The following is a 14,068-nucleotide window of genomic DNA, read 5'->3' as shown; positions in this document are numbered from 1 at the left end:
CCCTTGTTTCTGTTACATTCAATTCGAACGCAAATATTTTCGCTTTTGTTACGTACTCCACGCTACTATTGACGCGTCACGCATAACATGTTATGTGTAACACGCAGTTATACGATGCGCTGCAATGTTGTTTTGAAAAAAACGAAAAATTAAAAATTTCTCATATATATATAGGAATGTTAATATGTAGTTTAGGCTACCATAAATTGCAAACATACCGTTATGCGCTGATGCGCCAACAGCTAAGTAGCAACTATTTAAACAGATAAACATATACTCGTAAATATGTATTGAGTTGGAACGGAATTCATGCATACTCATAACATAAAACTATTATTCAAAACATGTTCTCGTAACTTAACGAAATCGCAAAAAAATAAATCTTAGAAAAAATGCAGTGAAATAAAAAATACAAAATTGAAGAATAAAAAGTAAAATATTTGCCTCTAAATTACAAAAAAATTTTTTTTTAAATAACACAATCCCAAAGCATGAAAATCAAACGCTACCCAGGCAAAGCTGTCGATGCGAGCCTTTCGCTGGACGCCAATAATGCAATGGGCGTGTTATACGAAGCGAATTGGTTGCAGGCGCATGAAAACTTCAACACGCGCAGCGACACACAAGCGCCTCAACGTAAGCTATCACCCACACCCAGCACGACGAGTACATACACCGCTGCGCGACACCCGCACCGTCTAGGCGGTAGTTATTTGGTCGATGGTATTTCCACGCTACGTAAATATCAAATGAGTTTGGAACAAATCAGCGCATTGGAGGAGCAAAGTCGTGATGAACGTATCGTTAATAAAATCAAAGATTTGAATGGCTATAAAACGTCAACGTTGCGCCTGAAAACGCAGCGTTTGCATGACGATTGGAATATGCAAATACTGAATGGTGACGCAAACAAAAAAGCTGAAAACGGCACACAAACAACAAAAGATTCAAATAAATCTTCATCAAAATCGCAAATAACAAAACAAGCAAAACAACAACACAATCACTATGTTATCGATCCCACAAACGATCGTCAACAACGTCCGCGCCAACAAATATCAGCGCAACCGCCTACACTGCAACTGAAGCGTTCGCATACAATGTTTTATGATTCACCAAGTAAAGCGCAACAGCAGTCACTACCATCTTCAGTTCAAACTTCCACTTCACCCACATCGTCCTCGTCATCTTCCGCCACGCTGGATATTAAAGATATGAAACGCGTTCGGAAAACAGAACAGGAATTAAAAAAATCCAAATCAAGCACTGCGCTTGCGCATCATAATTGGCGTGCAAATGAGCTACCAACCGTTATATCAATACAACCACAACGTCATCGCGCGCCACAATTGCTTACACCAAAAAAGAACTGTGATAACCCCATCAATGATGATGATGATGAAATGCCAAAACCAAAACCACGCATTGCCACCATCAGTCGCGCAAAATCCATGCGTCTGCCAGTAGCTGAAGAAACCGCAGTGAAGTCGCCAAAACAACATTTGACCATGCGCAAGCGTACACCACCTAAACCGCCACCGCGCCATATCTCCTCTTCATCGTCAAGCACAAATGGGCGCCACTCACTACATAAATATTTCCCTTCACCTCCGTTACTTGTAACTATTGATGTGCCTATAGATGATGATACTACGAATGTTATTGCGCAAACAAAAGCCAAAGATGCGCACAAATCCGCCCGTCCACGTAGTGCAGACAGTTTGACAGATGTTTTGGCTGCTATGACATTGGATCGTGCTCATTTGCAGAAGCATCGCGGTAGCGCTTCCTCAACAAATAGTAATTCGCAAGCTTCCGATGATCAGTTTAGCATACCGCGACCGCGCCTGTTAGTACCGGTGCATACTTATGCGCGCAAACGTCGCACCGGTAATCTAAGGGACGCCAGTGTTCGTGGTGTACAGCCGGAGATTGAGGAAATTCCTAGAAATGGTAAGATTCATATTATAAAGTCAGTTCTTTTCGAGGTACCTTGAGGACTGCCTATGATAAGTTTTGCCAAGAACCCGACGTTACTAAGTATCGAAAGAAATAATATTTTTGGTGATCGTCAAAACATTTCTATCTCGTTACTCACCTGAATCCTTATCCTGACTGCAATGACTATTTTTTACAATTCAAAATTTTCATAAGTCATTTTTTCAATTTGAAGTTCTATTTCCAAAATTAGATATGAATACTAATTTTGATTGTAATTAAATTTCGAACAAAGCTAAAGAACAAGGCCTCTGATTTAGACCGACAGGGTCGTAGGCTGCCGTACATTGAAACGTGAAAATGTTTTTTTATACCTTTCATGAACATGAAATGGTATATTAACTTTGTTCCGATGCGAAATATAGAAGATAGACTCACCATTAAGTATACCGAATTGATCTGGGCGACGAACTGAGTTGATATAGCCACGCCCGTCTGTGCGTCGTCCGTCTATCTGTTGAGATATTTCAATGAAATTTGGCACAAGGATGTAGTTTTGTATTATATTAGACATTTGTCAGATCCGGTAGGATCGGACCACTATAACATATATCTCCCATACAACCGATCGTTCAGTTAGTTTCCAATATAAAAACGTGAAACTGGGTGATATATGTTCTAATATATCATAGAAGATTTCCTGTAAAAATCATTTCGATCGAAGCTATATATAATATATATCCCATACAACCGATCGTTCAGATAAGGGGGTTTTTTTGTCATTTTTTATTTAATATTTATCTTAAAAATCGTTTAGGTATGTACATTTGTTCACCATATATTTATTATCTTATTCATCGGATTATTTGGAGATTACGAACGGGATAAGATTATTGTTCAGCCCCATTCATGAAAGGTATGAAGTGTTCGGCACAGCCGAAGACAGTCCCGTCCTTACTTGTTTTTTTTTTTTTTTTTCAGATAGTCATTTTATGTTCGAACGTTGAAAATGTTGAAAATGGCTCAGCGTGCGTAAAACTTTCCGATATTTTGACTATTACACATTGTTATCTAAAATGTTAAATTAAAAATTCGCAAATCAAGGCGAATCCAGTACCAGGTGTTGTTATCTCAACAGCTGATTGCTTCTTCTTGATTATTTTCCATACAACGCCTTGTACTCCAATATGTCAGTTAATTAAAATCAATAAAAATTTTGTTGGTTGAATCCGCTTTGCGCACCACCTGGTATGGATTCGCCTTGATTCGAAATATACAAATTTTGAATTCGAAGACATTGATTCTCGAACCGGGTGCAAAGTTATGCCTTCTTGTCAGTTGCTCAAGAAAGTCGTTCTGATATATTTCCTCTAGAGAAATTGTTTGAAATTTTTGTTAGTAAGCGCTGGAACCTTATTCGAAAGTAATTTCTTTTTTTAATTTTCGAAATTACTTTTTCGAATAGTCAAGATTTGTAAAACTAATGAACTAATTTTGTGTTTGCTGATTTCCCTATAGGGCGTAAAGTTGCTTCACCTTGAAATGATTTTCCGGTATCCCTTGTCGAATTTGGTTTAAAGTCAACTGACTTTTGCATTGCGCCATCAGCACCGATTTTCAGTAATTTCGTTTTATGGAAATTTTTTTGTTGACTTTCCGTCATTCCTTTACAAATTTAATTTGGTGAGAAGCCGCTTTCTCATTTTTCGAAATAAAATTGCACTGAAGATGGCTAAACCTGTTTGTATTCATACGAAATTCGGCAGGGAATGACGGAAAATCATACCAGGTATATCTTATTGTAAAATAAACTAAGTAAAAATAAATCGTTGAAGATAACACAAGCAGAAACGAGCTTGTCTCCAAAGAATATTTGACAATGGATAATAGAAAATCGTTCAAATATATTAAAAATAATAGCTAACTCCGAAATTTTACCCAAATTTTATTTAATCTCGATTCAAGCATTCCTTTCGAATCACGTTACAGAGTAGGAACCCTGATAGAAAGCTCTACTCGATGGAAAATACAACTTCAGATCCGTACCAAAATATTCGATAAAAGCGAGATTCAGTCGCCGCTAAGCTACGTCGGATCGAAAAACATGCAGCAGCTCTAACGATGTATCCAGAATATGTTGAGGTGATCTTTCAGAAGTTCATTTTCCAAATACATAACTAGTTAGTTAGAAAAAGAGGCTAAAGATGTGTCAGTCAAGTTCCACGAACCTTCTCAGTCAGGTTTGTCAAAATAAGCTCACTTACAGAGCGTAGACGTTGTTAAATGTTCAGGGCTTTCAAACAAGATGATTATTCGCTAAAGGCCCCATAAACTTACTCTTAGGCGTAGCAAGCAGATATGTCTGGCAGCCCTATGCATTGGCCTTAATGAGGTTAAATCCTCCAGTATCACGGCGGCGAAAATTTAGTTTGTTTGTTTAAAATCTGCTCAGCTTAGCCTCTGTCACAAAATATTCTGACCAATCTGAAGTAGGATGTGTGTTGTGCCAGATATAAAGTTTTTAAACAGATCAAAAGTACCCCTAAGCCGGGATAACATTCAGTCTCTACCCAAACCATAGATAGAAGCTAAAAATATGTAAATTTTATTTGAAGTTGTTCTGTGCGCACTTAAGGCAATATTTTAAAGGTCGAGTCATATATGAGCCATGTATAAGTCACATATGACTCATTAAATATAAAAATTATTTGATACATTCTTTTCGCAAATGTATTTAGGGACTTAAACGGCACCCGTAATATCTTTATTTTTAAAGACTTAAAAAAGCAGTAACTGGCGTCTCATAACATAAATAAATGACACTTTCTTTGGCAATGACAAATTCGTGCAGCCCAAAATAGAACATGATTTTTTTATGAATATTAATTTTGACATGTAAAACGGCTTTATTTTAATTTCTTTTTCAACTTTCTTAACTGACGCATTCCGCTTCAATCTTTACCATAAATCTTCAAAATTGCGGCTAAAACACTTCACATTTACAAAAATATATGAGTTACCTTCCCCACGCCCGCAGCCAACAACTTAAGTAAAATAAAAAAATAAGAAAAAATGATGTCATTTCAATTTCGGCGTTCAAATTAAACCCTGAACCAGATTGAGCTTAGTAGCTCTTAGTTAGCCAGTTTAGCCAGAAAACCGCTTTAGCCAGCAAAGTGTAATAGCATGCAAAAATAGGCCATGAATTTACCAAAATAACGCAACAAATTTAAATAAAAGTATTTTTGATTTGTTTAAGCGTGAATCAAAAACTTCTTAGCGCTAAATAAACTTGGCTTTTCTAGTTTTCTATGCTGCCACCACACGGCCAACAAGACTAAGCAAAAGACAACAAGCCAAAGCCAAAGTGCAAACAAGTCTCCCTAGATTAAACAAACCGGTTCCTCAAAGCTACTAAGTAACTAACGGCTTAAGTTTGCGAGACTGTTTTGCATTTTTTTAAAAGTGAACTCGAATCGCTTTGACTGCATGCGAGGAGAGTCACAATCCTTTTGTTTTCTTATTTATTTTTATGATTAGTCATTTTGTATTTTCGTTTCATTACTTGCTTTTATTTCTTGTTCGTTTGTAAGCGTTTCAAAAAATCGAATTTTAATTCAAGCTCAGTAGCCAAACTCAAACAGCTGCTCAAACTTCCATATAGACATGTGAATCGTTGTCGGCGTATTGCACTGAATGCTTAGTGCTTTAGTTGTGAGGGACGAGTACTCGACAAGCTTTAAAAAAATTGTTTTATCTTGAGTAGCCATAAGCGCGACCATAACCGTACGTTTTTTCAAATGGAAAAATTATCGATTTTTTATCGAGAATTTGTCGATATGTTATCAAAAAGCTATCGATTTGCTTTCGTAATGTTATCGATTTTTTATTGACTAATTCACAAAAGGTTGTCGATTGTGTGTCGGAAAGCTATCGATATGTAATCGAAAAGCTATCAATTTGTTATCGAAGTGTTATCGATTTTTTTTTATTATGATGCTTATCGAGTTATAATACCATTGCAGCATATGAATGTACATATAAAAAGCCGAGCGCTTTTTTAAAAACCGGGTACTTTTTCAGAACCGGGCTCTTCTGCGGATACGGGTACTTTTTATAAGCAAGTGCTCTCTTGGAGCCGGATACTTTTTCAGAACCGGGAACTTTTTCCGATCGGATTTTTTTCGAAAAACCGAGTATGTTCAAAAATCGGGTACTTTTGTATTTAGTTAGTTTTTTGAAATATAGTTTACACACTTATACCAGTAATGAAACCGTATTAGGAGGGAGGGCGGCAAAAAATATAATAGAAAAATACAGATAAAATAAAGTAGTATCATATAGGTATAACAAAAAACATTTTTCTACCAAGCAGTAGTAAGTGTTTACTACTAAGCTTCGTATCATATTCCAAGGTTATTTTTCGGATCCGAGTATTTGTTTAAAGCGGGATATTTTGCGAAGTCGGGTAATTAGTTAAAACAGGGTTGTTGTTGTTGTTGTTGCTGTTGTTATTATTGTTGTTGTTGTAGCGGTAAGGTTGCTCCCCGAAGGCTTTGGGGAGTGTTATCGATGTGATGGTCCTTTGCCGGATACAGATCCGGTACGCTCCGGTATCACAGCACCATTAAGGTGCTAGCCCGACCATCTCGGGAACGATTTATGTGGCCACATTAAACCTTCAGGCCATTCCCTCCCTCCCCACCCCCAAGTTCCACGAGGAGCTTGGGGTTGCCAGAGCCTCGTCTGTTAGTGAAACAGGATTCGCCGCGGATAGATGAGGTTGACAATTGGGTTTGGAGAAGCTACATATTGCGCTGGCAACCTGAAGGGTTGCGCTACACATCCCTTGAATCTGGTATTTTAGTCGCCTCTTACGACAGGCATACCTACCGCGGGTATATTCTGACCCCCTAACCCGCTGGGGGTTGTGTGTTTTGTAAAATTCCTTGTGTTTGGTAACATTTTACTTTACAGACAGGATATTTTTTCTAATCGGGGTACTTGTTTAGAATGCTGTAAAATTTTTACTATCAAGCAGTACATTTTTACTAGTAAACTTTAATTTTAACTGCATTGTTTTTTATAACGCAAAATGCCCATCCATGACTGCTCTGCTCAGTCTGTTAAAGCTCAAGCCGTTCAACATTAAAATGCAATACCAATAAAGATTACAACTTAACCGCAAGCATCCGTTAAACAAAAATGACAAATAGCTTGAGTATATGCTTACTGGTCGAGTCCAGCGTCATCCAGCAAATTGCATTGTTATTGTTGTGCATTGGGTTTGGTTTATAATTGACATATGAACCGGTTTTTTTTTTCGGTTTCTTGTTTAAATTTTTTTTTTTCTTGATAAGTTGACTAAACTTTTTGGCGGCTAACTAAACTCCATTGTTATGCATCTGACTGGGTTCGGTGTGTGTTGGTGTTAGTGCAAAAGGAAATAAGAAATTTAAATGCAGCACATTTTCATCATCTACATAAATTGCATTTTGAAATACTTCCTTCCTTTCTGCATTGACTCGTTTTTGGACTTACGATTTGTGTTGCCTCACTTTTGGTTATCATTAACTCAAATTACTTAATTCATAAGTACCGGAATACCTCAGTGAGTTGTTGCTGCTTCATTGAGGCTCACAAATTGTATTGTCGTTTTTGTATTTATCTCCAAATATTTCGATCTGTATGAATGCAAGTTTTATTTTTATTTTTATAAGTTTTAACATTTTTGTGTTGCCTTTTTTATGTATTTTCAGAGGGTCGTGTGGAGGTCTCGCGTGAGGGTAAATATCTTTCGACGCTGTCCGGTGCTAAAGTGTTGGGTGAATTGGCCATATTATATAACTGCCAACGTACAGCGACAATTACCGCAATAACCGAATGCAAATTATGGGCCATCGAACGACAATGCTTCCAAACGATAATGATGAGGACTGGCCTCATACGGCAAGCTCAATATACCGATTTTCTCAAGAGGTGAGTAAATATAGAATATTTGTACCAAACACTTTTTTCGAATAAGAGTAAGCCTCCACCTACTGACTGTACCACAGCATAACAGAGGGATAAACCTTGATTGGCTGGCCCGTTGTGATCCCGCTGGATGGAGAAAGGCATGGACCCCCTTGAAAGAGCTTGGGTGAGATCTTACGCAGCGGCTAACATCACCTAGTAGGTTAAGCGTCAATGTATGATGATAATTATTGACGTTGATGATGAGGGAGAAAGGGCGAAGGTGACGAAAGAGAAGTGAAAAATTAAGAAGTAGAAGGCTAGGCTTATAGTTACTGTTTTGGTTACGTTAACTTTTAGGTCTGTCATTGTTATGATTGGGTTACGGTCAAGATTGTGGCAATGGCAGCGTCTTCAATTACTATAATTATGTTAACAGCTGCATTTACTGAAAGGTTACGCTAACATTTGAAGTTATAATTACGGCTATGTAACGTTATGGTTACGACTGCCGATTGTTGATCGTATCGGCTATCTTTATAGTCACCTTTGCCGAAAATGTTACGATTTCAGCACAGTTCTCGTTACGGCTAAACAAGTGGTTAGATTTCCGGTTGTGCTTACGGTAATGATTACTGCTCCTTTTAGGACCATGAGAACACTTGCCAGTACTATTATTACTGCCATCAGTACGGGCACGATTGCGGCCACCATTCCAGTTATAATTACGATAACGATTATAGTTACGGTCACTACCACGATTCCGATTACGATTAGAGTTACGTCATTACTACAATATCCAGTATGATTGCAGCTATTGCAGTTACGGTCACTCTCACGATAGTGATTAAAATTATAGCTACGGTTGCGATAATGACTCCAGCTACGATCACTATTGCGATTGCGATTACGGTTACAATTAGGGTTACGGTCACGGTTACTATTAGGACTACAGTTACTATTACTATTACAGTTACGGTTGTGATAATGATTCCAGCTACGATCACTATTGCGATTGCGATTACGGTTACAGTTAGGGTTACGATGGTGATTATAGTTACGGTCACGGTTACGATTAGGACTACAGTTACGATTACGATTACAGTTACGGTTGTGATAATGATTCCAGCTACGATCACTATTGCGATTGCGATTGCTATTACGGTAACAATTAGGGTTACGATTGTGATTACAGTTACGGTCATGGTTACGATTAGGACTACAGTTACGATTACGATTACAGTTACGGTCCCGATAATTATTTCAGTTATGGTCACGATAGCAAATACAGTTAAGGTTATAGATTCCATAAGATGTACATATCTTTGTTATTACATCTTATCTTCGCTAATAGCGCTCTGCGATCATGGAGGTCGGTTAAACCTCGTTGGTGTTGTTGTTTTCGTTTTCGTATTTTGTAGTACATTTGTTTCATTCTTTTCGAAGTCAAAAAGTATACCTACATACTAGGGCGGGTCGATTTAAAAATCGCTCATTGCTCTATGAAAATCGTATTCTAGGAATCAAAATAAGAAACTTTGCCAAAGGAACCATACCTCTAAAACGAATTCTGATGTCCCCCCCTTTGGGTCGGACTTTTGAGTAGGGGCAATTTCAATTCTACCTGCTGTGTCTTGTGGTGGCTTAAAAAAAACAACACAAGCAATTTTACGATCTGCAATTGTGTCACAGTCATACCTACATTTTTTAAAACGGTTAAATAAAAAACCCACACAACTATGTTTACGACATGCAAATGCATCACAGTGATGCCTTGGTTTTAAAAGGGGGTTGTAAAAACGCTAATTTCTAATAATTTTTTTAAATTTCTTTTCTATTCTAAGTTAAATTAATTATTTCATTTACATATGTTCTGACTAAATAAATTTCTAAAGAGAAAAATAAACTCCAAAAAGAAAAAACATAGGCATTTCAAAGTGGGATTTTTCAAAATTTGCCCCTACGACGCAAAGGGGGGGACATCAGAATTCGTTTTAGAGGTATGGTTCCTTCGGCAAAGTTTCTTATTTTGATCCCTAGAATATGATTTTCACAGAGCGTTGGACGATTTTTTTGCCTCCCCACAAATCGACCCGGCCTACTACATACATATATTTGCGAAACCTTTTTATCATGGCGAGTCTCAAAAATTGTTTACTTTTATTGTTTTCTCATGCATGTCAATACTTGGACAAATGTATGTACATGCCCTGATCAAAGTTCTATAATGGCCTCATGTTCATCACTCTTGGACAATTCTGCCAGTTAATTGATACAAACACCAAGGCTCATACTTCTGAGATCTTCAACCCATATTATACATACAGACAATGCGCCATAAGTACATAGATTGGTTATGCGCATAAGCTAAACAAAAGCTCATGTGATCACTTTCAATTTCACTATGCGCAAGAGTTACACCATCGTCACCTTACATACCAACACACACATACCTCCATATGAACATTGTTGTAAACGTCCTCATGTATGTATTGGCATTCTTTTTAGCTCTTTTACCTTGAGCACTCAGCTGGAAAGTTTCTTTTTATGCTGAAAATATTCTACATCAAAGTACCAACATGTGAATGGTTAAGTGACTAACCCCTCACGTACACTAGTACTTACCGTGAATAATGCCCAATATCATTGGTCTTTCAATATAATTTACAACATTAAAAATGCGCTAAGTATTACTATAACAATGAAATATGAGAATATTTTATTACAAGCGTCGTCATTTGAGCTTTGATCGTAGAGCCGCTGGTCATTGGCCACTGCAAAGACACATTCACATGTGCGTCTGCAATTGATACTTTGAGTGTTTTGCGAAAATTTTAAATGTAATTTATGCAATAAAAGACTATGAGGGCTCTCACATTTTCACAGAGGTCACATACTAGTAATACATATATGTTAAATCAATTTCTGTGGCATAGTGCACTTTCCTATCATACTAGGGGTAACAGATTCTAGTAACGGGACTGGAAACTATTAGTGGTAAGCCTATTCTGGACTAAGTGTGTAAGCGAATTGCGCAGTCGCTAGTAAGAAAAATGAGTCGGTCGGACAACATTACCTATATGAGCAGGTGGGCAAATAAGTCAATTGGTCATCTGTCTCATTTTCACAGCTGGCTCATTTTCCTTTCCTCCTTTCCTTTTTCCCTGCTTGTGGAAGAGAAGGAACCTTTATTTCCCTACTGTTTACTCCACAGACGCTCATTCAGTTGGTCCAGGTATTATCTATACTAGTCTGGCAACACCAAAATATTTTAGCAAAAAGGGTTTCCAAATTCTTTCGAATGCTTTTAGACAGCCTTCGGTACAAACTTTAGGAATCCCTTTAGATAAAATGGTAAAGGGTGAATTTGAGTCTTTAGTAGGGATGCGAAATAATATGAAGATTAGGATCGGAATTTTATGCCACACTGGATTCAACAAGTTCGTCTCTTTTCGCGAGATCTTTGTTCTCCAAGAAGCAAGTAAAATATTTCTATCTACGGATACTACCGGTAATAAGGTAACCTTCTCTTCTCGAATAGTCAGACTTCTTTCGAGCTTCAGGTCCATATAGATAAGATCGAGTCTTGTTAACTATTTTAGAAAGTTTGCCATAATCCTGGGTAAAGTAGCGTTTCTTCAGATTGAGTGCCAGCAAATCACTGGTACTCGTTAAGGTTCGTATTACCTAATGTGCCTGGCAGTAGGTTGAAACAACTGCAGCTCCGCAGGAGTCAAGGAAGCTTCAAGCGATTTTGGCTTTGATTACTTGAGGCGAAAAACGGGTGAATATTTTATTTTGGCAATTCAAATATTTAAGCACAGAAAGCTGGATATAGTTGGAGGATGGAACTCACACCGTTGATTTGAAAATTCGCCAGCATTCGTAAAATTTTTTTTTCATAAATCACGAGTTGTGGGGTGTCAAAATGGTGGAACAGCGTTAATTGAAAGTGGAGGAAAGTCGGTACACACCAATGAAAAAACTAACCTACAACTCCATGGGCGTGCTTTCAAACTTTACCGCATAATCGGCTTTCACGTTGAAAACATAAAATAAAAATCAATAGATACTTTCGAGTAGAAAGAAAGAAGAGCTTCTCTTGCAGTTTGCGTCGTGCTCCTTTTAATTTTCTCTACAAATTGGCGAGACAGGACCTACATGTTTTACGCCGACTCCGGACGGCATCTGCAAGGCAGATGAGTTTTCACTGAGAAGCTTTTCATGACAGAAATACACTCTCCAAACACCAACTCACTTGCGAGGGGCGATCGCGTTTAGAAAAACTTTTTTTACTTGAAAAAAGCTTATTTATAATTTTTGATGTTACTTTGCCCAAGACCCTCGGCGTGGTAGGCAGCGTACGCTACAACCGACTTTCACTTATTTTCATTGCACAAAACGCCTAAGAAGTTAGTTATGGAGCTCTGCTTTTAAGGACCCCACAAATTAGATGACAAGCTTGCCTAAAGCTTCGTGAAACGAAGTCTTGATATCCAATCAGTTGGCGCATATGAAGTGATTTGTCTCTCACTATAAATTTCGATTTTATCATATCAAATCCGTGAAGAGTTGGCTTGGTGCCTGGAGGTGCTAGAGCATATTTTTTATAAGTTAAGGCTATTCCTCAATTCTTGGGCGTGCAGTCCGTCCACTCGCTATATTCATAACCATGCGGTACGCGATTTTACCGAACATACGGGCTTACTGTCGCCGACGAGGTTTATGCCAAGCATCTTCTACAACATGTTTTAAGCAACATCTCCTTCAACATGTTTTATGCCACCTCGGACCGGCTTCTGCAAGCATACGAATTTCCGCTGATTAGCTTTTCAGGGCAGCAATACATTCGAAGTGTTTGTCAAACCACTGGCGATCCCGCTATGGAATTGATATACCTATTTACCGAACATTATGTGCATCAGTAACCGATCTGCCTCAACCGGTAGTTTTGTTACCTATCATCTACTCGCCCTTTCGCCTTGCACCGGCATATCCTCAACGAATAAATATACCCCAGTTCATATTTTACCAGTTGCGCCCTTCTTTAGCACCTATAGACCACTCATTATACCACCGCTGCCGTTCATCCGTTTACCGTGTTCCCACCACTTCTCCTCGTATTCTAACCGGTGACCTAGCTATCTACCCCTATTGGCCCTATTGGGATTGGCTGCCTACTAATAATTCGACAAGACGTCCCATCGATCAGCCTCTCTTATTTATATGGCTTTCATTACGCACTTTCATACATGCATTATTGTTTACTTAATAGCTTTCATGTGTTAATGGAAAAGTGAAAATACCTCAAAACCAATATTTATTGCCAACAGCTGCCTGCCCACAAGCCATCATTGCAACATTCAACGCTATTAGAGTGTGTTTAGTTGCATTCAAGATTTTCTACTTATTCATTTAAATTTAATTTTTTTATGATAGTTGTTAGAAATCGTCAAAATTTCTAACGCTGTTCATCAAAGAGAGGCGGTTGCGGATATATAGAAATTCAGTATACATATATACTGATAATTAGCCTGTAGGGAAATCTATTTATTTATTTATTACGGCTTTCCTAAGCCTAACTTAAATCTATTTTACATGTTTATAATTGTCTTCTGGACTATGCAATCTAGAATAGTTACATCTATGTCCTACCTTTAAGTACTATGGATGGGAGACTTACAGATCATGCGAACAAAGTGTTGTGCTAGTGTAGTATGTAGGCATTTTACGCATATTAGTAAAGCGCGAAGGCAACATCTGCACGGCGATGCACTGAGTTAATCGAGTTATGCGTTTCAGTATGTGCTTCGGCAACCTTTTTTGTATGCGTACAAGAGCTTGGAACTCTGGGCGCTACATAGCAGTATAGTTTTCTGCACTTCTATCGATGCTATGGAAGCCCACCTGTCCAGCACTAAATTGTTAGTGTTCTACAATAATTGTACAATTTTTGTTTAAATTTATTGGAATGACATGATTTAATATCATTCGGCAATTCATTATAGGATTTAAGACCTTTATAATACAGATTACATTTGTCTGCTTCAGTTTCATAAGCCGGCAGATTAAAATCATATTTATTACGAGTATTTACAGAGTGCATATCTTTTACATATTTTATATTAGTCCTCAAGTAAGCAGGCAAAGTTCCTTCTATTATGTTTTTAATAAA

At 37.8% G+C, this 14,068-nt stretch overlaps 1 protein-coding gene across 7 annotated transcripts in view; it reads left to right on the top strand.

Annotated features, from left to right (window-relative positions):
• The window catches only part of for (cGMP-dependent protein kinase for), a 319,267-nt gene that overhangs the window by 288,530 nt on the left and 16,669 nt on the right, over positions 1 to 14,068 (top strand). For 6 of the 7 annotated variants that reach the window (XM_067768568.1, XM_067768570.1, XM_067768569.1 and 3 more), the window contains one exon: positions 7,698 to 7,917. In XM_067768568.1, coding sequence (XP_067624669.1) covers positions 7,698 to 7,917 — 220 coding nt within the window. Of the gene's footprint in view, positions 1 to 174; positions 1,954 to 7,697; positions 7,918 to 14,068 lie in introns of all 7 variants that reach the window. The other variant, XM_067768573.1, reaches the window with a different exon arrangement.

This window comes from Eurosta solidaginis, chromosome 2 (assembly GCF_040869045.1).
Source record: "Eurosta solidaginis isolate ZX-2024a chromosome 2, ASM4086904v1, whole genome shotgun sequence".
Lineage (NCBI taxonomy): Eukaryota > Metazoa > Arthropoda > Insecta > Diptera > Tephritidae > Eurosta > Eurosta solidaginis.
Note: the sequence above shows the minus strand (reverse complement) of the source record. Positions and strands in the feature narration are given on the sequence as shown.